At 42.8% G+C, this 24,998-nt stretch overlaps 3 protein-coding genes across 6 annotated transcripts; 2 read left to right on the top strand and 1 right to left on the bottom strand.

Moving 5' to 3' along the window:
- The first annotated feature begins 6,893 nt into the window (after positions 1-6,893).
- On the top strand, positions 6,894-8,980 carry unc-119 (unc-119 lipid binding chaperone). The gene is made up of 4 exons (XM_064691144.1): positions 6,894-7,299; positions 7,399-7,963; positions 8,333-8,505; positions 8,794-8,980. Exons 2-4 carry the CDS (start codon positions 7,485-7,487, stop codon positions 8,910-8,912), a joined length of 771 nt encoding a protein of 256 aa, XP_064547214.1. The 5' UTR covers positions 6,894-7,299; positions 7,399-7,484; the 3' UTR covers positions 8,913-8,980.
- Positions 8,981-9,562: 582 nt separating this feature from the next.
- On the bottom strand, positions 9,563-11,151 carry LOC135434530 (sn-1-specific diacylglycerol lipase ABHD11). 2 transcript variants are annotated; one of them, XM_064691142.1, is made up of 5 exons: positions 10,711-11,151; positions 10,475-10,648; positions 10,154-10,383; positions 9,956-10,093; positions 9,563-9,874 (listed from the first exon to the last, which is right to left on the bottom strand). In XM_064691142.1, exons 1-5 carry the CDS (start codon positions 10,999-11,001, stop codon positions 9,739-9,741), a joined length of 969 nt encoding a protein of 322 aa, XP_064547212.1. In that variant the 5' UTR covers positions 11,002-11,151; the 3' UTR covers positions 9,563-9,738. The 2 variants fall into 2 exon arrangements, with proteins under 2 accessions (XP_064547212.1, XP_064547213.1); XM_064691143.1 differs by having other exon boundaries at positions 10,703-11,148.
- A 276-nt stretch (positions 11,152-11,427) lies between these two features.
- LOC135434529 (zinc finger CCCH domain-containing protein 18) lies at positions 11,428-19,524 on the top strand. Of its 3 annotated transcripts, none has more exons than XM_064691141.1 (7): positions 11,428-11,575; positions 11,661-11,875; positions 14,662-15,662; positions 16,668-18,165; positions 18,243-18,398; positions 18,462-18,599; positions 18,681-19,524. In XM_064691141.1, exons 3-7 carry the CDS (start codon positions 14,712-14,714, stop codon positions 18,986-18,988), a joined length of 3,051 nt encoding a protein of 1,016 aa, XP_064547211.1. In that variant the 5' UTR covers positions 11,428-11,575; positions 11,661-11,875; positions 14,662-14,711; the 3' UTR covers positions 18,989-19,524. The 3 variants fall into 3 exon arrangements, with proteins under 3 accessions (XP_064547211.1, XP_064547210.1, XP_064547209.1); XM_064691140.1 differs by having other exon boundaries at positions 11,433-11,575; positions 11,640-11,875; XM_064691139.1 differs by having other exon boundaries at positions 11,475-11,875.
- Positions 19,525-24,998: the final 5,474 nt, after the last annotated feature.

Raw genomic sequence — 24,998 nt, 5'->3', positions numbered from 1 at the left:
CCAATTTGCCATAGCATACCTTTCGGCTAGCCGAGATGTTTCTATTTTGAAACAAACGTAGAGGGAGAAGAGATCTCGCTGAGCTGCACGTTCTCGTCCTTGTCTGGGCTGGAATTGGCGACGACAGGCGATGATGATGATGAATGGAACCATATCCGGTACGGGCAAAATGCCGGAGAGTGTACGTGGCAACAAATGGCCGGGAATGAAAATGCCAACAAATTTTGGTAATTCATATTCGACGGCGTCGACAGGTGTCCATTATTTAGCTAATTTAAAAGTAAAATCAGTAGCACCCACCTGGATCGGATCCGAACGCGTGCTGCATATAGAATTATGAAATATCCAATTGTTGTCCAACATATAGACTCGGGATCCCAAACAGTAGCCAGACGCGGCTGTCCATAAATCGCTCAATTCAGATAGAGTGGGGGAGAGGGGGAGAGAGGGGGAGAGAGGGGGATCGTGTCGGGGCAGGTGGGCGACCCCTGAATAGTGTCAAACGGGAACGCCGGCGAAATACTAATTAGCTGGCATACAGCATATGTACATATATCGAGGCGTCGGAGTGCGCCAGCAATGCAATGCAATCTATCTATTGCCATGTCCAATGCCATAAATCAGAGACTCGGTTCCGTTTCGTAGGCGTTATACCGCCGCCATATCGGATCATGACCAGCGACAGCAACAGCAGCAAGTCGGGCATGCTCGACTATTAGCTAGAAACATTCACCCCCCCTTCCATCACTATGCCATGCAGCTGTGCTTCGTCTTCTTCTTCTGCTATACCATATATAGGAACTGTAGTGTTGAGTAACTTCGGTGTTCATTGTCCGATCTTCAGATGGCATACAAAAGCGCTAGGCTCTAGCTTTATAAATGTGTTTTTCTTTGATATTTTGCTTGGAATGCGGTTAGGTACATAATAAATGATCTATATATACGCTGCGAGAGCCCACATAACAAATTTGGTGCCTCTAACTATAGTCTTCGAGATTTGCTCAAAAAAAACCAAGTCGCTACATCAATATCAAGAAAAAACAAGTTAAACTCGATCTACATATACCATATATATCAAATTTCAAGTCTCAAACACCCATTTGGCACAGTTTGACTGGAAACAGGGTATACGAAGCACAATCAGTGATTGCCAAAGAGGTGTGCAGAGATTAGCGATAAGCATCCGACATTTGACGGGCTCCCTGGCATACCAAAACGTGCCCAAACGAACCCAAATGGCATCGAGTCGGACAGTTGTCGCTTTGGTTGGATATATGACAGGCCCGTCGCTTTCTTGAGCGTAGAAATTCAGGTAGTGCCCATTAGAGGGTGCACCCTAGACACATTCGCGCGACCTCCAAGGGTATTGTCTTTGCGTACCCGACTTAACTGCGAAATGAATCAAAGTAGTTTTCGAATATTCAATATATAGAAGTATATATATATATATATAGATAATTAGTATATACGTTTAAATAGAAGTTGCTCGCGGAATCGAATGATAAGATTAAAGATCGGGCTGTTTTATTTCCCTTTGAAATATTCGATTGTAGGTTTTATTATTCAAGTTTTCCTTTATTTGAACTAAAAAAGGACTTTTTTGGTTTTCAAAAAATGTCTCAAAATAAAAAATTATTGAAGAATATTCCTATAAAAGTTCTAGATAAAAGTTGCAAAGCGTTTCAATGCATTGAAATGTGCACTTTCCAACACTGAACAAATCCTAATTACTCGAAATTTTCTTTTCCGGAGAGCATAAATGTATCTAGAGCTCTGATTACTGGAACTGGAAAATATCATTTATAAGTAACATTCTATGAGAATATTTTTTATATATAAAATTATGTTTAGTAGAATATCTTATACAATATATTACTATATTATATTCTATAAACTATTGCTGATCAGTCAAGTTTATATGTAAACCAGTCTCTGCGTCTTAAAGCTAGCTTCATGATATTTGGCTAAGATTAGTCTCGGATCCGACTTCTACATATGATATAGCTGAACTTTTGTTAAGTAAACATTTCAAGATGTTATATCAAGTTCAGCCTTAGTTTGCTCCTAACGTATAAACTAAATCCCAGCAATATCGGAATTAGGAGTTTCTTTTATGCAAAACTGTTTTCAGGCCGGAAATAAAGTGTTTCCTTAACAAAAGCAAAAGTCAAATCTGCTTCTTCTGTTTTCCGTTGTGGTTTGAGATGTGAAAAATGCCCTCAAGATCGGCCCAAAGAAATCATTAAGCCAAAAATATAATACTAGTATATGTATATAAGCTGTAGAATTGGGCATCTAGAATTTCTAATTTAGCGCAAATCGGCAAATGTTCTGCTCAGCGAGCGAACACTGTATTTATTGATGTATTTCTGTTAATGCCATGTTTGTACTTGCTTTGTACTCTACGGGTTGGAAGTGCATACAAATAGATTCGGACTTGGCCAAACGGACAGAGAGTTTGACATTTGTGTGTGTGTGTGTGCGTGTGTGTGTGTGCATGTTTGTGGGATGCGTGTGCGTGTAGCATTTTGGCTTCGACTTGGAAGTTTTGCTGCAGCTTTGGGCATTTCATTCAAAGTAAATATTTACATGCGAGTGTGTGTGTGTGTGTGTGTGTGTGTGCATTGCATTGCCGGGCAAGGCATAGCCGCTGTCGCCGCTGCGTTCGTCGTTTGTTTATGCATTGTTTGTATGCATATATGTATGTATGTACATATGTATGCATGTATGCAAGCTGTGCATGTGGCGTCGTTGGGATACCTACAATGCATACACACACGCACACATGCACACAAAGATACGTACAAGAGAATCCATATCAGCACGCCACAGCAACAACAACAATTATGCCCTGCCAAACGTATGAAAGTTCAAGCACACACACACTAGCAAACGCATGCACAGAGTTGCCATATAAAGGCAAACAAACGTGCGGCGACGGCGACGTGCAGCGAAGGCGACGACGGCGAATGCCCAGCCGGGCCATGCCAGGCCAGGCCAGGCCAGCCAGTCAGCCCAGGCCGAGTCGGCAGAGTCGAGCCAGACAGTCTGTCGCCAGAAAAATCTACACACAACAACAGCAACACACACAGCAGCAGCAGCAACAACAGCAGCAGCAGCAACAACAACAACAACGGCGACAAGAGCACAAGCCGAAAAACGAGGGCATGGGCGGGCTGTATTTGTGGGAGGGGTCGGCGCGCGGGCGATGGCGATGGCGTTGGCGATGACGGCGTTGTTCAAGTCGTTTGCGTCGCCGTTGGCGTCGCAGTTGGCAGTGCGCAGCGCTGTATCTGGTTGAGAAATCGTTTCAATGCGCAGAGCAAAGCAAAGCGAAGCCAAAGCCAAAGCAAAAGCGAGGCAGAATTCCATTTAGATTATATTCTTTTTGTTTTTTGTTTTTTTTTTTGTTTTTTTGTTGTTGTTGGCGCTTTTGACGAGCGGGCAACGTGTTGTGCGGCAGCTTGGTAGGTGTTACAATACATAATACATAATACACACACACACACTCAGGCTCATGTGCATATATGCAGCGCTGCCAATGCGGACGACAACGACGCGCATTGCCAGACCGTTCGGCGCGCACAGCCGTCACATAACGTCATCGCCAGCATAGTGTAGGGGGGGGGCGGAGCAGCGGGGCATTGGCGTGCACCACGGGGGGTGCTTAATGTTTAGGCTGCTTATGCTGTGCCACACACATTTACACACACACACACCCGCACACACTGTGTGTGCTGTGCGCGCACCACCTAACACCGCCCAACCCCCCTAACCCCTTTGGCTCTGACGCCCCTGGCCGCTGAGCTGCTTGTTTTAGGTTTGACGACGCTGCGACTCGAGTACGAATTTTATCGCCCACGATTTGTGTTGTTTGTTTGTTTGTTTGTTTTTGATACCCTACCCTAGCCACTAATACACAAACAACAACTTGCATTCGCACACACACACACACACATACGCACACATATTGCACATGGGCCACTTAAGTGCAGGCGCAGCAGTAACAAGATCAGGGGCGGGGGGGTAACGGGGCAGGGTTGTCGCTTTGCTTTCGACTAGCTAACTAACTAACGTGCCAGCCAGATGCGTGTGTGTTTGCTCACCCACAGCACACACAACACCCGCGATATCGCCACCAACACACACCCCCCCCCCCCCCCTGACTCTTATCGTTTAACAACGCGCTATCCCCATAGACAAACAGTCGCGTCCAAGTTTCCAATCGAATGCCCAAGCATTTTAACAAAATGCAATTCGATTTCGATATTACGCATGTTTATACAGTAGTCGCTCGTTAAAACATTCATATATTGAAAATCTAAGATAGGTAAAGTTTATGCCTTAAGTTATATGTTAAAGTTAAGAGGTTATGACTGTTCTGAAAAAGAGTTCAAAATTCGTTTCGAAAATTTCCCAAAGGAAAAATTACTTTTTTTTCGAAAAGTAATTTCGGAAAAAAAAACACTTCTTTTCAAAAAACGGAAAAGATTATCAAAAATTCATTTTGGAAATATCCCAAAAAAAAATTATTATTTTTTCACAAAAAATAAAGAATTCATTTGGGAAAAAAATTATAAAAGTTTATTTTGGAAATTTCCAAACAAAACAAAAAAACAAATTGTTTTTCACAAAAAAATGAAACAAAGTAATTTGGAAAAAAAGTAATTAATTTAAATTAATTTCAGGAAATTCAATAAAATTAATTTGGGGATAGAAAAAAAGTCATTTCAAAAGAAAAAGAAATTTAAAATATTTAATTTCGAGATTTAAAAAATAAAAACTTTTGAAACTTCATAAAATTGATCAATAAAAGTTGTTCAATGTAATGTAAATTATGTTCATAAATTTTGCGCTTTTCTCTCATGGGAAACCATAGAAATATATCGTTATATATACATATAGATATATATCTTAATACTGCTTAAGATATCTGAACCTTGACAGTCCAAAGTGATTCGAACTCTTGTTTTTAGTGTAATATTGGATCGTCGCACAATTATATATATCATATCATATCATAAATATATATAGGTATTGTCATTAACGTCATTAACGTTTTTCAACACTGTCAAATATAACCTACATAGCGTTAACTACTTTTACCATTTCTACAATAAATTTGATTGCCATTCAACGAATTTTTTCGAAATTTCATGTATTGTTCCTTATTATTATGATTTTTTATTTATTTATTTTTTTTGTACTTCCCAATAGAATTTTTCACGCGTTTTACAATTTAGACACTTTGAGCTTAATTTAATTTATTTATTTTTAAAGTTAAATCATCGCGAAATGATATCATAGTTAGACGCTGGAAGTCCCTAGTTGTAAGTTCGCAAATACAGTGGTCGCTCGCTAATTGGAACTTGAAGAAATGTGAATTTAATTCAAGATTCTTAATTGTTGAGCATATTATTTAGAAATATTATTATGTATTTTTTACAAACATTTATATTTATATATCAAAATAATGGCCAAGATTTTTGATTCAATTTTTAAAAATCCAATTCCACTTCAGCTCTACTTTTGTAATATCAAAAAACCATTTAAATTACAAAATGTATAATAATTAATAATATGCATAAATAAACACTATTTCATGGAATATTTCTACATTTTAGTTTAAAAATGAATATAATAAATATATATGTATAAATAAACATGACAAAGTTTCCTTCAAATAATGTGACCTTCCAGGCCGCAGGTTTCAATTTGCGAGCGACCACTGTAGCAGACACTGACATTCAAATCTGGATCATATGCATAATATAATTTCACTTTAATTGCATTTCCTGCTTAGCAAGAAGCTCTGATTTGCGTGAGGAAGACGATGGGAGGAGGGGGTGGGGGAAGGGGGGGTGCAAGAACAACCGCAAAGGAGCTGTCAAAGCTGCGACTGAAATGCGGTTAACCCTTTCCAGGATAGCGTATACGACAAACGAGAGAAACCTGGAAGCCGTCTCGCGGCGAGTCCGGCGAGTCGCTCGGAGTTGGGAATCGGGTCGCCTCTCGGGCAGCCACAGTCAACTGTACTAAAGATAGAAGTGAGCATGAACACGTTCTCACTTACACATACGCAAACGCTCGCACACACACACACACACACACACAGAGAGCAGGCAAGCAAACATACAGGAAACGTGGACGCCAAAAAAACAAAATAAAGGCACAGAAAATGTTAAGGGACGAGCGTGCGGCGCTGAAGCGGGGCGGACGCTGCATAAGTGCATCATGATGTGGTCTGAAACCCAACACTGTTGCCTGGCTGCGAATATTAAAATACCCACTTAAGACCAACAACAACGAACAGAAACAACAACAATCGTAAGTAGTACCCTTACACACACACACACGCGCACACACACACAGCGCGCTGCCAGATCAACTACAGCCAGGAGGCAGCCAGACATTGGCGCCCTTAGCACTTGGTTTGTGCTCTTGAGGCTAAGAATATCTTTGAGTTGAGTGAGACGAGGGCAAGAGCGCGGGCGCTGCCACGTCTGGCGCTCAAGTAGCTAGCCAGGCAACAAGATGATGAAGAAGCAGTAGAACCTTAACCAGATCGAACAATTCACTTGTTTTAATGGTCATTTCCTTTGTTGCTGCTTGCACTGCCTGCTGTGACTAAACTAAGAGTGCATAAATAACAAAAACGAATAAAGCGCTTTATAAATAACACACTCCAAAATGTTTGACAAAACTGCAGTCAATTTATGCTTTCAAATCAAATGACGCGCCTAAACTCACAAACAGTGTGTACACATGTGGGCAAATGAAACTCCAAAATGCGCAACGTGAACGCATAAATGCGCTACGATATGCGCATGCTGAAGCTATCGATAGCAATCGCTAACACTTATCGATAAGCTGGCCAATTTTCCACACACTGTCCTCGCTATTAGTGTGTGCGTGTGTGTGTGTGAACGCGTTGATTAACTAGAAAATACTTCAAAAAACCAAATAAAAACCACCCACAAAATGTCAACAATTTAAATTTTGTTGCATTTTGCCATAGACAGGTGCTGAGTGAGCGAGCGAGAATAGCAGGCAGCAGCAATAACAAACAAGCAACAATAACAATAGCAGGCAGCTGCTGCTAGAAGGCATTAAAACAACAACAAAGACAAACACACGCACACACACACACACACACACACACAAGCGCACACAATCAAAGGAAAAACAAATACAAAGGCAGCTTTTCCAGAAATTGGGTCGCGTTGTTTTTTTTTCTGTTCTTAGGTTTTTGTTTTTGGCATTTGGCATTTGTTATGGCAACTTTGGGCACATGTTTCGGTTAGTTTCCTGTCTCTTGGGCAATATTTTTGCATGAAAATTGTGTTGTTTTAATCCAAATAATGATTGCATATTCTTTCTTGTGTTCTTCTTTTGCAGCCTGAATTGCGGGTGTGCCCAGTAGCTAAAGTGACCCCGCTCCCTCCAGTACAGCAACACCAGCAGCAGGAGCAGCAGCGGCAGCAATGAGCGTCGTTGGCAAACAACTGAATCCCGTGCAATCAAACTCTGCCGCTGCCGCGTCCTCAACGGCGGCTGCCGCCGCGGCGGGCAGCAGCAGCGAGGCCAACAATGCAAATGCTGCCGCAGGAGTTGTCGCCGCCGCCGCTGGCGATGCCAAGCGCAGGGAGGAATCGAATGTAACGCCCGAGGATGTGCTGCGTCTGAATAAAATAACGGATGACTATCTGTGCTCGGCAAATGCCAATGTGTTCGAAATTGACTTTACGCGCTTCAAGATACGCGACCTGGAGAGCGGCGCCGTTCTCTTTGAGATAGCCAAGCCGCCCAGCGAGCAGTTCCCCGACGGCCTCTCCGTCGAGGACACCATGCTAGCCGCCGCCGAGGATCTAACGCTCGATGACACTGCCGATCCCAATGCCGGGCGCTATGTGCGCTATCAATTCACGCCGGCGTTCCTTAACCTCAAGACAGTGGGCGCCACGTAAGCCAAGATATAGAAAAAAAAACTTAATTAGGAGTACAGTGAAAGCTCGCTGAGGTGATCAATTTCTATGCCCTTAACCCATTGAGAAGGCGTAAAAGGCATCAAGTATTAAGTATATACAATCTATGAACCATATCCCTCTGTGTTTACTATTTGCATCGATAACGATAACGACTAGCATCGATAAATATCGATTATGTGATCGGATCGGACTATAAGCACCGAAGATAATCACGAATGCGTTTGCCTTAGAAAGTGTGAGGCAGAGGAAAGAATTCGTCTGCCTTCAGAGAGAGCTTTCACTGTATATTCGATTTGTTTCCTAATTGAATATTCCAGATAATATATATATATATTTGTTTTCAGGGTGGAGTTCACTGTGGGCAGCCAGCCAGTGAATAATTTTCGCATGATTGAGCGACACTTTTTCCGCGATCGCTTGCTTAAGACATTCGACTTTGAGTTCGGCTATTGCATTCCATATTCGAAGAATACGTGCGAGCACATCTACGAGTTTCCTAATCTACCACCAGATCTGGGTGAGTAATGCCTTCCCAAGCCCCACCCAATTCAATATAAAACTGCAACTGCTGCCAGCTGGCGGCGGGTCAAGGCCATGTGCACGCGCGCACAGTGCGCATTCGATATGATGAACAGGCTCTCGAAATGGCTAACAGTTGACGAGCAGAAAATAGCCCGAGCACAAATATGATTGATTTTCAGTTAAAGTCACGCACTTTTTGGCCAATTCAACATAGCGAATGCGCACTGTATCTGAGTAGGTCACAGCGTTATTAATTTATACTCGGTTTTTGTCGCCTTTCCAGTTGCTGAAATGATATCAAGTCCCTTTGAGACGCGCTCGGACAGCTTTTACTTTGTGGAAAATCGACTCGTGATGCACAACAAGGCGGACTACGCCTACGACGGCGGGATTATTGTTTAACTACGGAGAGCAGCAGCTAAACTATGACTAAAAACTAGAGCAAAACTAAACTAAAACTAAATTAAAAAGCAGACTCACACACACACACACACACGCGCAGACACACACGCAGACACAAGACAACACGCACATGAAGCGAAAACCAAAGCAAGCAACAAAAACAAAACAATATAACTAAAGGAATAAAAACCATTTTAGCCTTAGCACCATGTTTTACCCACCATTCCTGTTTAATGTATTTATTATGATAAACAAATACACACACACACACATGCGCGCACACGCACACATCCATACACACACGCACACACGCAAACTGTGTTCATTTATAAGCAAACTGTGTAAAAGAACAAACAAATGTTTGACTTAAAAACGAAAACAATTTAATTTATAAGTGCAATGTGATTTTCTTGCAACACACCTCCCTACCAAGCAACCCCCAACTAATTTAACTAATTTGTATTTATTTAATTGTACTTTAAGCCACACACACACACGTACATACATATTTGAAATACATATACACATCAAGCAGGCTACGTTTTTCGATGCTTTTTTAGTTATTAACTCTTCAATTTTGTTTTATGTGTATAGATATTTTAAAAAGCCGTCTTTACCACATAAATTCAAATATGAGAAAGAAAATTAAATTTACATTTGAAATTCACATGTGTTGCTTTATTTAGAACCCGGACACACCCCGCTGGGGGGAAAGGGAGAACTTGAACTCATTTAGATTCTTTTCAATTCGTTCTACATATTGCAATCTCGCTCTGATTAGTGTTGACATAAGAATTTAGGAACTTGTTTCAGAAAGTTTTGTTTTCTAAGGCTCGTTAAGGAACTGTGTGACTATTTCGATGAACTTGTGCGGCTCCTCCAGATGCACCAAATGGCCCGTGTCCAGCCAATGCAGGCTGGCATTGGGAAAGAATTTCAGCACCTCAGGCCAATCGTCGGGACTAAAATTGAGAGACAGAGAGAGAGAGAGAGAGAGACGGAGAGAAATTCATCTCACTATTATTGGATCGTATTAAACCTACTTCATATATGGCGAGTGGGTGCCACAGATAAAGGTGGTGGGTCCCGTGAATGCCGGCAGATTGGCTATATGTGCACCGTAATTTGAAAAGCCAGGCAGGCTGTTGTGCAAGATATCTACATTGCAGGCCCAGTAAAATCTGTAAGAGTTCGTACTATTGAGCAATGCTGCCAATTGACACACGTAGTTTTTGACATACTCGCCGGTTTGTGGTCTCTTTCTTAGATTCAATAAAATAAAATCAACCGAGTCGCTGCCAACGGTCTGTAGGAGCGCCTCCTTGGCAGCCTGGCGGCCCTTTGACAATGACAAATCCGCGGGCAGCGAAACATTCTTCATGGCACTAAAAATACTTCCCATTTCGCCGATTGTCCCGGGAATGGATACAGGCGAAATATCCACAACAATTAACCGTTCCGATAGTTGAGGCTGCAAGCAAGAAGAAACGAAAAATCAGTCAGTAAAACGTAAGGTAAGTCGCCATTTCTCTCCCCCTATCTTTGGAGATCATTATACAGACATTATTCAGCGCAAAGTGCATGGCAGCGCGTCCGCCCATGCTGTGTCCCATCAGACAGGCTTTGGGTATTGACTTGGCCTGCGTGAAGGCAACCAAATCCGCCGTCATGCCGTGCGAGTCGTGCGTATCCGCGTGCGGACTGTCACCGTGATTACGCAAATCCACCGTATAGACCTGTAATTGTGTACATATTAAGGCTACGCATTCCGCAAATATTTGGATGTTTACTTGCTTACGCGACGGTTGGTCTGCTTGGCCAGAGCTCTGCTCACGCTGCGCCAGTTCTGCTTGGAGCCAAACAAGCCGTGCATTGTGATAAGGGGGGATCGGCTGGCATCGGGTGTGGGTCCATCGAATTGATCGTGGCTCATAGCCAAGGCAGGGACATTCGCATAATGCCGACTCTGCTGTTCCACACAGCGGTTGCATCCGGCAGCTGCTGGGTACGGGCGAACTAGGCATTTCAGATTGAGTTTGGCAGCGTGAAGCGCTTGAAAACAACGTAACGTTCCGTTCAACAGCTGCATTTCGCTAGAGTTGCAAAACGGTTATCGATTGTGCGAATTGTTACCTATCCACAAATGCATAAGCATCGATAACTTAAATAGTCATTGACAGGCACCACCAATTGATTTTGTATTTGTTAAGTGCACACAATTCAAATATAGAAACAAAACAAAAAACCACTTTGATTGACATAACACAGCTTGCGACACACAAAAGTTTTAATAAAAACAAAAATTTATGTCTATAATCAGGCAATGTAGAAGTAGACTAGCTCCAATATTTGTTAACCTGAAAGCATTTAGCATTGGTCGTTAAATAAATGAATATATGCATTTAAATAAATAAGCAGAAATGGCCGTTTAATGGCAAATTAAAAATGCAACTCTCATCGGCAGTCAGCATTAACTATCGATAGTGGCTGAAAAGTCAAACAGGCGAGCAAGCGATAGTACCATCGAGCGCAGCTCTAGGCAATGTCGCTCAGCCCTAATATTTTCTGCAGTTGCGGCGGCATCGTTTGTGACAAAAGAATTTCTGCTTAAAAAGAGTCGCACGCTAATATCAATAAATTTAATAAAACTCAATAAGGAACAGGTAAAAGCTTTAAATAAGCGCCAGCAATATTGCAAACCAAGCTGCAATCTTTTAACGGCGATAGCAAACCCAGCGGGCCACGCAGGAAAAGCAAAGGGAGAAATTGACGAAAGCAATCGACGGCGCACACATACGCACATAAAACACAGAGGCACGTTCACGCATACAACTTTACACGAAGCCGGAGCCGGAGCCTGCTGATAGATATTCTTTTTATTTGGCCTGGACACGCCGACGAGCGACAGAGGAAGTGATAGGGAAGGGAGGAGCGACGCCTGCAACTGCGGCAATTGCGTTTAGGTGAGCAACAACAACAAACTGTGCACATTTGCATTACAACCAACAATTGATATATATATATTTTCAAGTATTCTATTTTTCCCCTCCAACACTACGTAAGTGCAAAAAAAAAAAGAAAAAGAAAAGTGGTTTACACACATCAAAAAATAACAAAAAAGTATAATTAAATCAAAAGACTAAATGTATAACGCTTCAACAAATCGTATAAGACTTGTGACTTCTGTGAAAAAGTTGTGCTTGAAAATCGGAAAGCTCCGTCTCTCTACTGTCTTTCGCTGAGAGAGTAAAACCTGCGATGCGATTCAGTTCAGTTTCAATTGTTTAAATGTTTTCAACAACAACTTTATCGGTCGCGAAAAGTGCGAAACAAAAAATGTACAAAAAAATACCGCAGAACCAAATAATAAAAAAAAAATACCAACAACACTAAAAACGTATATGAGATGTCGAATGTCATATACCAGTAACCTGTGTGTGTGTGCGTATATATACTAAATATATATCTATATATATATATTTATATTTATATATGTGTGTGTTTGTGTTTCTTGTATTTATTTGTAGCCCTGAGACATGAGCAAACGTAGTTCTTGTATTATTCAGATTCGTATAACAAGTATAACAATTGTTATATTCAGTAAATTATTGCTCACTCTCTGTTGTCTTTTGTTCGCGTAAAGTCGATATACGAGTTTAAAGTAAACAATCACAACACACACATAATAAAAAAACTATATAAATAAACTATATAAAAATTAAAAGTACAATTATGAAGGTAAGAATTCAACAAAGTGAACAGAAAACTTAACGTTCAAAACTTTTCTTTCCCCCCATCAAAAAACAAAAAACCTTTAAGTGAAAAAAAAATGCACAGTCGACACACAAATTGCATATTTGGAACCCAAGTCAAGAAGAAGAACATAGGAAATTGTACATACATACATATATGAAATATGTACCGTTAACCCATTAAGCCCCCGTACTTGACCTTGCATTGGCACAATTCTCACTACAACCAGTGTTGCCAAATGCCGCCTCAAATAAAGTAGCTAAAACCCATGATATAAATAGCTAAATACAGCTGAATTAGCACAAATTTTCTATAGATAGGATTTCCAGTACGTACTTCTCACTGAGATGCCAAAAAAAAAAAGCTAAATCCATTTAAAAACTCAACTTTTTCCCGCTGACGTCCCTCAAAATAGCCAAATTTAACTAGAAAAATGGTTGAACTAGCATTACTCTTTATTTTCTCTTTTGCCTTAATTTGCAAAAATTTTAGAGATCTTCGAGTTTAGGCTAAACATTTTTTCGTTAGGTTCTTTAATTGCGCTGTTGGGTTTTATGTTGATAACCAAGTTCCTGTCATATTCCATTTATCTGTTGCCTTCGCTAGATTAGTTTCATGGGGTTGTGCGCAATCGAACGTGGTTCATTGTACGTTGATATCGTATCGTATGAAATCATACTAAGAAATCATTTCAAATTTGCAAATTATTTTCAATTGCAAAAAGTAACATTTGGCAATTCCGTAAAAGGGCCACCACCATGAACAAAATCTTATAAAAAATATGCTTAAATCAGTTTATTTTAACGTACTGACAGCCCATCTAAATGTCAATCTGGCTGTCAAATAGAATTTCTAGTTGGCTTTGTCACTTTTTGGGAACTTGTTTGTGTTTTATTTTGTTTTGTACTCTCTCATCCCCGAATTGATCTTTTAATAGCAATTGAATGCAACTAAATGCTATGAGAGCCAACCCATGAATTTCATTATAACCTATATATATATATATATATATATATATATATATATAATATCAGTGGATTTTGCCCCATTTTGTCCGTTTTACCATTTCTTCTCGGCGAAGTAGGTTTTGTGCATTCAGTGAATCATGTTTTAAATATGTATTTAGATATTTGAATATGAGTAAAGTCGATCGGAGGAAAAGGAAGAGCCGCAGTCCCTCTTCATTAGTGTGTTCGATTTTCCACAATAGGCGAATATTATAATCTACAATGTAGAGCTTTGAAAATAAGTTTGTATCCGCCAAACACGCATTTTCCACCAAGAAGAGTGGAATTTTCGAAATGTGTGAAATACTCCTTTAAATCTATTTGTACAGAGATCATTAGAAATGAGAAACTAGAAACTAGCTGTTTGAGGAAAAAATGAAGCAAAATAGTTTCATTCAAGCGTTTTCCACCAATGTTCCACATTTGCAGGTGGAATTGTGCAAAACCCCGCATTAGACCATGAGGTAATTGCAGTAAGCACATCTTCTGCCTCTTACAATTGGATCAATTATAAAGTTAAAAAACAGATTGATATTTTTTATGGTGGCCCTGGAATTATAGCCCAGATTTAATTATACTAATTATACTAAAAACGATAATGAAATACTGCATGAGAGAGGTAGGGTGAACATCCCGAGAACATTCTTATCAAAATTCAGTATATGTACAAAATCCCTCTCTCTCTCTCCCTCTCTCTTTCCCTGTCTCTGTCTCTCTCTTTCTCTCTCTCCCATTCTGTCTCTGTCTATCCTTCCCTCGCTCATTTCCCTTGAAGGTTCAACGTTGCACAACTGTTTACAAGAGGAATAAGAAAAGAAAAGAAACCCCGCAACTTCGGTTTGCCGAAGTCCAACTTTTTTTTTTTAGTTTTTTTTTTGTTTTTGTTTTTAGGAATTCGTTTACATATTTGCCAGAGATAACGAATAAAATATGTTCTATATTTGCATTCGGCTTGGTTCGTCCGATCTAATCTTTGACATCCTTCGCAGACAATCAAGGCGAACACCGGCGAGAACCAGCCCGCAGCGCTGTTTGTGTTATGGGCGTCAGCATGGAGTCGGAAGATACAGGCGGCAGCTCCAGATCGTCGTCTGAATCGCCGTCAAACTCGCGCCCATCGACGCCCACAAAGATAACAGCCGACGATGAGGACTCCACGATGAAATCCAGTCCAGGCGGCGGTCAGGGCGATAACGACGGCGACGGCGACCTCAGTGGCGATGGCGACGCCAGTGAAACTGGCGACGGGATTGATGCCGGTGGCGATGGCGATGGGAATGCTCGGGGCGATGGCAATACCAAAGTCGGTGGCAATGCTGACAATGCTGCTGCCAAGGGCGGTGCCAAGAAGGCCGTGCGCACGCGCTCCAACAGCAACTCGTCCGGCTCCAGCTCCAGATCCAGTCGCAGCCGTCAGCGACGCATCAAGCGAAAGAAGAAGAGTCCGGGCAAAAGCAGCAGCAGCAGCAGCAGCAGCAGTAGCAGCAGCAGCAGCAGCAGTAGCAGCAGCTCCAGCAGCAGCAGCTCCAGCTCCGACGACGACGACGATAAAGCAAAAGCATCATCGCCCGCAGCTGCTGCTGTGGATGGCGATGGCGACGCCGTGCCCGCTGCCGTTGCCAAACTTAACGCCAATCCAGTCCATGTCGATGAGGATGCAGATGGCGCCACCGCGGTCTCTGTTTCGCCCAGCAAATCACCTCAGAACTCGGCGCGCAGCCGCAGCCGAAGCCGAAGCAATAGCCCAGAGCGATTATACAATCAGGTGGCAGTCGATCTTAATATTAGCCACGAGGATCTCAGCGATGTGAGCGACATTGATATGGATAAGCAGGCAACGTCGAAGGACTCAACAAACGTCGATGACGATGAGGAGGGCGCCATTTCCAATGATTCGCTGCCCGCTGTCCAAGATTCCCCCACACTCAATGGCAAGGATCGCAGCGAGGAGGACAAATCTTCCAGCCAGCAATCAACAGATGATAAAATGGTAACTAAAATGGCAATCGATATATAAAAGCATATAATCCTTAACCGCTCGACATAGTATAGAAAAGATTATAAATTGAAATCATAGCAAGGAGCAAAGGAAGACATGCCACATAGTAAACTCCTTTTGGGAGGACACCAAAGTTTCTTTGGTCAGATTATATTGCAAAACAATAAGGATTTCATTTAACAAACAAAATGGAGCTATATGATTTAGTATTTGTAGATCTTAAGCGTACTTCTTCCCATATCATTGGCGATTTTTCTTAAATTGTGGCGTGTGAATGTCCACAATTGTGTCGGCCAGACTTGACTTGACTTTCCGATTACATATAATATCTTCTGTCTTCCTATGTTGGTCTTGCGAGAGCCTAGCTTAAATTTTTGGTACCCTCTAGCCATTAAAATGGGATGTTATGATTCTGTTACAGTCAGAAGCGGGCAACTCCGACCACATACATAAATTAGATACATGTCCTTGATCAGAACGATTAGCTGTTTATTTATTTGAACGCTTCGATCTCGGTCGAAAGACAGAAAACTAGATATATTTATATATACATATATATTCACGCTTGTAGAACGCAGAAAGTCGTTTTTTTTCTTATTGTCTTGCTCCATTTGCATAATATTCCATTTTTAAGCAAATTTCGGTTGGGTTTAAGAGCTTTAGACATATAATTTGGTTTGCAGATTCTCGTATACCCACTGAGAATACTTCACTCTTTGGCTACCTCGCCGAATTCTCCTCTAAATTGGGGGAAATGCAAATTTCATCAAGATCGGACAATAAACTCCGAAGTTTCTCAAGACTAACCATACATAGTGTGAGGCTGAGGGAAGAAGCAGAGCTACTACATAGACTTCTATGTTAATGTGTGTGTGTGTGTGTGTGTGTGAGGAGGAAATAAATATATGTTACGGCAGCTCGGCGCTGGGTACATTAAATCTTCCATAAATCCGGCAGACATTTAATTGCACTTGCATTTTTGGCTTATGATCACAGGATCTGGAGGGCGCCAACGGTTTGGATGATCTGGTCAAGACTCACGACGACGATGCGCTCGATTTCGAGGCGGAGGAGGGCGAGTGTCCAGAAATAAAGGAGACGGACGGCGAGGCGGATGGCGGCGCGAATGCGTCGGCCAATGCCAATGGGAATGACGTAAATAAAAAAGGCGGACTGGCAAAGTCGCCGCCATCGAAGGCTGATGATGATGACGATGATGATGATGATGGCAAGGTGGTGGAGCTCGACGGCGATGGCGAGGTGGGCGAGGATGGTGAGGAGGACGAGGCGGCTGGCTCGGACAATGCCAAAAAGAAGAAAAAGGATGAGGAGCTGGAGGAAGGCGAGGTATCCGATGAGGATGAGAAACGACCAGAGGAGACAGAGCCCAAGCCCGTCTGTCGCTTCTATACGCGCGGCCAGTGCACCTGGGGCATGAGCTGTCGCTTCCTGCATCCGGGCGTCACCGACAAGGGCAACTACACAATGTTCGAGAGCCTGGTGCGCTCCGTGCCGATGCAAAGCAGCAGCGGGGCCAGCAGCTCCTCGCGAGTAGCCAGCGGCAGTGCCTATAATAGTCACATGGCAGGCGTCACGCCCGCCGGTGACTATCACGATTATCGCAACGAACGTCCCGCTGCGCTGCATCATCGCAGCGCCGCCGGACTGCATCATGCCGGCATTTATGCGGCGGGCACCGGTGTCGCCGGGCATCATGATGCCCGCAGCGGCCTGATAATGCCCGAGGTGCCGGTGGTGGTGGAGAATGCCTGGGAGCGTGGCCTGCGCACCGCCAAGGAGATGATGCGCAAGGCGAACAAGCGCAAGGAGCAGGACATGGACTTTGAGGATAAGAAAATGAATCTAACCCTCTCGCCCGATGAGCTGGAAAAGGATCCATATTATCTCAAGGAGCGCGGCAGCTCACCCAGCGTTGTGCGCGAATTGCCGCCGAATAATCCCATCAGCCATGGCAATCCGCGCGCCCTCCTGCCCTCGGTGTACACAATGTACGCCCAGCCGCTAGATCGATACCGCTCCCCGTACATGCCGCCCATCCCATACGAGGATGTGGACGTTTATGGGCGCATGGCGCGCTATCGGGAACTGCCGCCACATCGAATGCCACAGTACGAGGATGATCGACGATTGCGGCCCGCACGCGAGGTAATTGTACAGCGTGTTGAGGCTGTTGGACGCGGTGATGAGTGGAGCGATCCCTGGATGCGCTCCAAATCGATTGGACGTGGTCCGTCGTACGAGCGCGACGATAGACGACGCCGCGATCGTCGCAGCTACAGCAGCAACACATCCTATTCCAGCTCCAACAGCTCACAGAGCGATTCCAGCTCCGACTCGTCGCGTTCCAGCAGCGCATCCGAACACAAGCGTCGCTATGCGCACAAGCTGATGACCGCCTCCGCAACGCGTCGCCATGCGGCCGGACGTGCACGCTCGCCCAGCCAAATACCGCGACGTCCCAGACGCACGTCCAGTAAGTGAAGATCGATTCAATCGATTAAACCAACTGGCAGCCTATCTTCATGGATATCATCTTGTTCTTCTTTACAGAGGGCAGCGCCTCCTCTGCGTACAAGCGCACTGCGCTCGAGAAGCGCAGCAGCGGCGCACACAGTCCCGCCGCCAAGCGCAAGAAGCTTTCGCCGGCGCCCAAAAAGTTTGACAAGCTGAGTCGTCGTCGTCGTAGCTCCAGCTCATCAGATTCAGGTACGTGTTGTCGGCAGGCTAACAAGGAACAGATCTCAACTAAGACGTTCCTCCCTTTGACAGATTCCTCAGATACTTCATATTCGGACTCGGAATCGGGTTCCTCCTCATCGGACAGCTCATCGGGCTCGCACGAGACGCCACAGAAGCGTGTACGTGCCACAGACAAGGCGCTCAATGAGCGCAAACTAATCAAAAAACGTAAGCTGCCGATGTGATGCACGAATCTACAGCAAATTCCCAACTGATCGATCCTTTTTTGCCACATTTTTTTTGTTGCAGCCACTGAACAATCAACCAAGAAACGTTCACCCATTTCCATTGAGATTAAGAAACCATCGAACATGGTGGGTGTGTCGGCGCTTGTGTCGCCAGCCAATTCGCCAGACTCCGACAAGGAGAAGGAGAAGGAGAAGGAGAAGGAGAAGGACAATGGCAAGGAGAAGGAGAAGGACAAAGACAAGGACAAAGACAAAGACAAGGACAAGGACAAGGACAAGGATGGCAAGAAATCAAGACGCGAGGAGCTGCTCAAACAGCTGCGCGCCGTCGAGGATGCCATTGCCAAGAAACGCTCCAAATTGACCTGATAACAGACGCACATCCTCCCCTCAAATCCCCTCAATGCATCAGCAGCCGCAATTGCAGCACGCCCCACAGCCCCGCCCACAAACAGTGCCAATTGTCGCACAACGTACACGCACACGCACACATGTGTGTGCCGGCGTCTTTGTCCGGGGCCGGGCAACTGCAACTGCAACCGCAACTATAACTGTAACTGGAGTAGCATTAGCATTCAGTCTACGGCAATTAGCATACATATATATAAATACTTATGTGGTTTTACCTTACATTCGCATCGCTTGTCGATATTGTGTCGATTGTCAGTTGAAAACAAACAATTCAATGCATTTAGTTTTAATAACCTCATCATTATTTACACTCGCACACACAACCCCACACACACACACACAGGCACACACACACACACAGGCACACACACACAAACAGACAGACAGACAGACACACCATCTGCTATTTTTTTTCCGCCCGCCAATAATAAATACTACATTGATTATGATAGCTATACCATTGTATAAATAAAAGGCGCACTTCATTGGTTCAACTTTGTTGTCTTATTTAAAATTCTCTCGCAAGATCGATGTTTATATATGTTAAATACATTTCACTATTTATTTATGAGGTTTTCCATTGGGCATTGAAATATTTGAAGTGTCATTCCACCACGATTTAGTTTAGCAATGAGCTGTTATAGCAGTCAGCTCTTGACACGCACGCCATGATCCCTAGTTGGGCAATAAGCAGGCATTGCGTTGATATAGCATTCAGCTCTTAACAGAAGCGTCGTGATCCCTAGCTGGGCCATAAGCAGTCCGTTAGCTCATAGCTACAACATTTCTTTCAATTGCTGACTGCTACAGAAGTCGCTTGCCTGTTATTTGGCACCCTTTCCATGTTCTTTTAGCCGAATTGTATTTAGTTTGGCATATGCATTAATGCAGCTTGCAGGACTTGATTCCAATCGAATTTATTGCTAATTAAATAAGCTAACCACAATTGCATTAAATATTGCAAGTGTCATTCCACTATGATTCAGTTTTGGATCATTGAATAGAACAGCCAGCTTTTGACACGCACACGTTGTTGGCAAGCTGGAGATCAAACAGGCCTTTCGGGCAGCTTTGGATTGTTAGTTCATAGCTATAAAACCTGAGTATATATCTGACTTCCTCTGCAGTTGTCGCTCGTATATTCGAATCTTCTAAATTTTGAAATGTCTAGAATTTATTGTTGTAAACTATTCATTTCTATTGTTTTTTGTTTTTGAACCTTTTTGCAATTTGAAGAACCCCATTAAATTGCGCTTAAATTATTGTTAAGTAAATTATAATATAGAATAATAGTAAAGCGAAGCCTTCTATTATGCTCGTATTACATATTTAAAATAAATTCAAGTAATTAAAATATTTGGCTTTACTTCAATTTAATTAACCCAATGCAGAGGCCAAGGCCCTCTGACGGCGATTGATAAAAACGAATTGCAAGTGGTCCAATAAGATAACAGCGCCATCTATGGCTTACATAAAACCTCAAATTAATCTAACGTGCACATTCTACGCAAGTTCCAATTGGAAAACGTAGTTCCAATTTCATTTGACGGGCAGCTATATAAGCTTGCAAATAAGAACCCATTTGGGCTTAGCTGTAATTGTAATTTGCAATATTTACAAATAATAAAAAGTAATAAAAAATAATAATAAAATATATTGAAAAAGTAAACATGTCTTAAGGAATTCAAATTGTTCAGAGCGCTGAAGAATGTCGATATCTCTTAATATTTTTGTTTATAATAAGTTCTTAGATTCACGTTAACACAACCTATAGAAGCTAGGTAAGAGTCTTGAGTTTCAAAACTTTAAACTTTCAATATTTCCAGCTCGTAACGCTTGGACAGTTGTCGACCAATATCTATAAGGTATTCAATTTTCTAGTTGGATTTGATATCGAAATTGAACGAATTGTTTTATTTACAATCATTTCCATTAGATTTCGAATGTATTTAAATATTTATTTAAATACTTTTGTTTTTCTTTTTCTAATTCGATATAATTTTTTTATATATATTTTTGGTATTCTTTTGTTAGTTTCTTAAAAATTTGCTTTAATTTTTGAGCATTTTATTTGTATTTATTAATTTTATGCGGCAGCTGCCAGAAATTGCAAATATAATGTCTGCCAATGTGTGCGTGTGTGTGTGTGTGTGCGTGTGCGTGCATGTAATGCGTTGTAATTTTACACCAATGTGAGTACGTGTGTGTGTGGTGGTGTGTGTGAGTGTGTGAGTGTGCGTGTGAGTGCTTTGAATAAAACCTATTTAGATGACGAATCACAGAAATTTGGCCTCATCAATGTGTGTTCCCGAAACACAACTCTACTTTGCCGAACCGTTACCCCACACCCACCCCCCCAAACCCCATACCCCCCCGCACTAACCACAATCATATACAGCACACCCCACTGCCCTCCCCCCCGCAACCGCCCACAGCGACGTCAACGTCGACGTCGACGCCATCGACACGTTCAGCGCAAAACCGACTCCGAATTTGACTTTGACTATATTACATTACACGATTTTCTTCTTTTTTTTTTTGCTTTCGATTTCGTATGCCCTTACCTTGAGGGTATATTGATTTTGCTGCACAGCATGCGGAAGTAGAATTATCTAAGTAGATATATGTATATACATTCTTGAACAGCGTCAACTGTCGAATCGACATGGTCAGCAATCGTTTTGTGCCGACTGCTAAGCCAAGTAAAATAAGTCAGTGATTCGGCTCTGGGTTCGAACCAGCAACCTGCCTTTATCGGGTTCAGCTCATGAAGCTCGTTGTACACATACATGAGTTTGGGTTTTGGCTTTAAGTTAGTTAAACAATTGTTTTATTTAATTTATTATACCTTGAACCCATTGAAAATGGGTTAAAAGGGTATTATGTATTTGTGCAAATGTATGTAACAGGCAGAAGGAAGCATCTCCGACCCCATAAAGTATATATATTCTTGATCAGCATCAACAACCGAGTCGATCTAGCCATGTCCGTCTGTCCGTCCGTCCGTCCGTCTGTCCGACTCTCCGTCTGTCCGTATTTATGAACGCAAGGATCTCAGAACCTATAAGAGCTAGAGACTTGAAATTATAGCTGTAGGTCCTCCAAGTCCCCGCGCAGCTCGAGTTTGTTTCCGATATTCGATAACTTTCCCCGTTTCCAAGTTATCGATAAAAATCGATATCAAAATCCTGTTTTTTGGGCAAGTTCGGTAAATAATATGAGCTAGAGTCACCAAACTTGACATGTAGCTTCTAGAATAGAATATATATATATATCAAGTATCTGTCACTTTATACCTATCGCCTGTTGGAAGAAGAGGGTTCAGGGTATCCCCTAGTCGGGAGCTCCCGACTAGAACCTCTTACTTGTTTTTTGCTATGGGACTGGGTCAACCTTCAAACAAATACGAACCAAATACGGTTCGGTTCGGCTGTTTCTAGGCATCGGTTGAAAGATAAACTATACGAAAAATCCGTGTTGGAACCGTTTCGGAAATATTTCAACCTTGTATCTATTTCGAATAACTATTTCATCTTGTATAAGCGGGTTCCAGAAGTGACTTGGCATCAAATATTTGCATGTGAGGGCATCTGCTCTTCGACCAACATGCAGAAAACGTTTGGCTCTTATACAAACACACACACATATGCATATGCATATGTGTATGTGTGTGCGTGTGCGTCAAAAAATTGGCAAATTTCTTGTTCTTTTCTCGTCATCGTCTCTCATTTTTTGCAATCACAGCCGCAAAGCTGTCAGAACACATTGTCATCATCAGGCAGCCTATCACACACACCCCCCCCCCCCCCCCCACCCCCACCGCTCTGGTGTTCACCACCCACCTGGCATGCATGTGTGTGTGTGTGCGGGTAGAATTTGTACATATCGTGCAACATACACACATATATGCGTCCGTAATCGTTGGCTCTGCTCGAGCCTAGCCCGTTGAAATAGTGTAATAAAGGACAGCTGAACTGTGCCCCCCCCCCCCCCCCCCTTCCCCAACCCCCAGAGTCAGCCCCCCCTCTAGCAGCAAGCAGTTTCTGGGCTGGATTAGCGAATTCCGTTGGCATTTTTTACGCACTCTCAGGCAGGCCAAAAAAAAAACCACGTTAGAGTTAGGTGTGCCCGACTGGGAGATGCCCTGAACCCAGTTGCCTGCACAAGGATTCGAAAAGTTATTCTTTAAAGGAAATATTGTGCATCTTTGTGTACATATGAAAATTTGGCTTCTGTAGCTCTCAGAAGCTCCGAGATATGCTCAAAAAACTGAAGGTTGATATCAATTCTTATCGATTCTTATCGATTCTGATCTGAATCGATTTCATGGACTTGGGCTTATCGCAGTTATCGAAATTAGATTTATACTTAACCTATTTGTGAAATTTAAGGAGCTACATCCAAAATTTCAAGTCTCTAGCTCCTATATTTCCCAAAAGACAGACAGCTCTGTATCTTATATTTCCCGAGCTCCCGAGCTCTAGAGAGACAGATAGATGGAAAGACGAACCCGACTGTTGTTACAGATCCGGAATACTTCGTTTTCTTCTGCCTGTTACATGCCTTTGCACAAAACCAATATACCCTATATGCCCAGTTGCAAAGGGGTTCGGGGCATAAAAGCCGTGGTGGACACCTTTGTCGTAGACCGAAGAGCAGCGCAGCCCACAACCAGAGGCGGCAGCTGATGGGGCCAGGGCTGGGGCAACATGTGCGACAGCAAAAACAATCACGAACAGATTTATCGCATTCATATTCCAGCTTGATGCGATATGTGACCCAAAACGGCCAGCGGCCGGGGGGCGTGGCGCGCCAGCGGGGTTGGTCGAGTTACTTGGGCCGCAAAAAAAAAAAATAAACAAAATAAGAAGAAAATTTTTGGAAATTTTTCTTTTTTTTTTTCTCGTTAGAATCGTGTGCGTATGTGTGTCAAGACCGCAAAATGGGATTACATTACTCAAAGAAATTTATTTTGACAGAACTAATATTTTTACACAGATCAGGGCTGCCGCTGATGTGTGCTCCCGAGCCCTCGCCCGCCCCGTTTGGGTCGGAGATTGCGGTTTGGTTGCGCGCGGGGAAGTGGGGGAGGGGGAGGGGGAGGGGGAGGGGAGCAAATGCTGGTGTGCGCGACGTTGACTAACTGCGCTGCCTTAAGCCGGGGCCGGCGGTTAAATTGGGCGGCAGTCCCGGCGGCTCTTTGGCCAAATTTCGACTCGCAACTGAGCCGACGTAGAGCTGCATTGTAGCGGAAATAAATCCCGAAAGGGTATTGAAGTTTCTTTACTTTCTAAAAAGCTGTGTCTTAAAAGATCTCCAATCCGGTCTGGAAATAATATTTGGAGAGCTCTTTGATATGGCTCATGTGCTGCCATAGCAGGCAGCTTTTGAATGGCTGTTAGGAAAATAAAAAATAGAAATAGATCTTATGTTCGATCTTAAGTCTCGGATCGTGGCTAGAATCTTAGTGCAGGGTTGCAATCAGCTCGTTTAGACGCTGCCATAGCAAGCAGCTTTTGAATGGCTGCCTAAGAGTCGTTTGCGCTCGCCAGCTTGAAATGTTAAGAGTATATAGAGTATAAATAATAGAAATAGATAGATCTTGTGCTCGATCTTGAGTCTCGGATCGTGGTGCAGGGTTGCAATCAGCTCGTTTATACGCTGCCATAGCAAGCAGCTTTTGAATGGCTGCCTTAGAGTCGTTTGCGCTCGCCAGCTTGAAATGTTAAGAGTATAAATAATAGAAATAGATAGATCACATGTTCGATCTTGAGTCATGGTTGAGTCAGGTTCAGCCGAATACTTTAATACTCTTAAAAAGTTCCCTCTATAAATATATGAGCTACATTCAATAATCATCATTTTGTGTGGGATTATCTAAAAAGTGTTTCATAATATCTTGACTAAACTAAGCATTTACTAGTTTCGAACAGTTATTTATACAAGTGCATAATCCTGTAAAAATTGG

The sequence above is a fragment of the Drosophila montana genome, unplaced genomic scaffold, assembly GCF_035044405.1.
Source record: "Drosophila montana isolate Dmon_TW-CO22-7 unplaced genomic scaffold, ASM3504440v1 contig_3326_1, whole genome shotgun sequence".
In the NCBI taxonomy this organism is placed as follows: Eukaryota; Metazoa; Arthropoda; class Insecta; order Diptera; family Drosophilidae; genus Drosophila; species Drosophila montana.
Note: the sequence above shows the minus strand (reverse complement) of the source record. Positions and strands in the feature narration are given on the sequence as shown.

Bases quoted from the DNA above. Each gene is read 5' to 3' on its own strand.
- LOC135434529 (XM_064691141.1), top strand. From the start codon at position 14,712: ATGGGCGTCAGCATGGAGTCGGAAGATACAGGCGGCAGCTCCAGATCG. The intron at 18,166-18,242 runs GTAAGTGAAGAT...TCTTCTTTACAG, and splicing joins ACGTCCCAGACGCACGTCCA to AGGGCAGCGCCTCCTCTGCG. The intron at 18,600-18,680 runs GTAAGCTGCCGA...TTTTTGTTGCAG, and splicing joins GCGCAAACTAATCAAAAAAC to CCACTGAACAATCAACCAAG.
- unc-119 (XM_064691144.1), top strand. From the start codon at position 7,485: ATGAGCGTCGTTGGCAAACAACTGAATCCCGTGCAATCAAACTCTGCC. The intron at 7,964-8,332 runs GTAAGCCAAGAT...ATTTGTTTTCAG, and splicing joins CTCAAGACAGTGGGCGCCAC to GGTGGAGTTCACTGTGGGCA. The intron at 8,506-8,793 runs GTGAGTAATGCC...TCGCCTTTCCAG, and splicing joins TAATCTACCACCAGATCTGG to TTGCTGAAATGATATCAAGT.
- LOC135434530 (XM_064691142.1), bottom strand. From the start codon at position 11,001: ATGCAGCTGTTGAACGGAACGTTACGTTGTTTTCAAGCGCTTCACGCT. The intron at 10,384-10,474 runs GTCTGTATAATG...TCTTGCTTGCAG, and splicing joins TGCACTTTGCGCTGAATAAT to CCTCAACTATCGGAACGGTT. The intron at 9,875-9,955 runs GTAGGTTTAATA...TCTCAATTTTAG, and splicing joins ACCCACTCGCCATATATGAA to TCCCGACGATTGGCCTGAGG.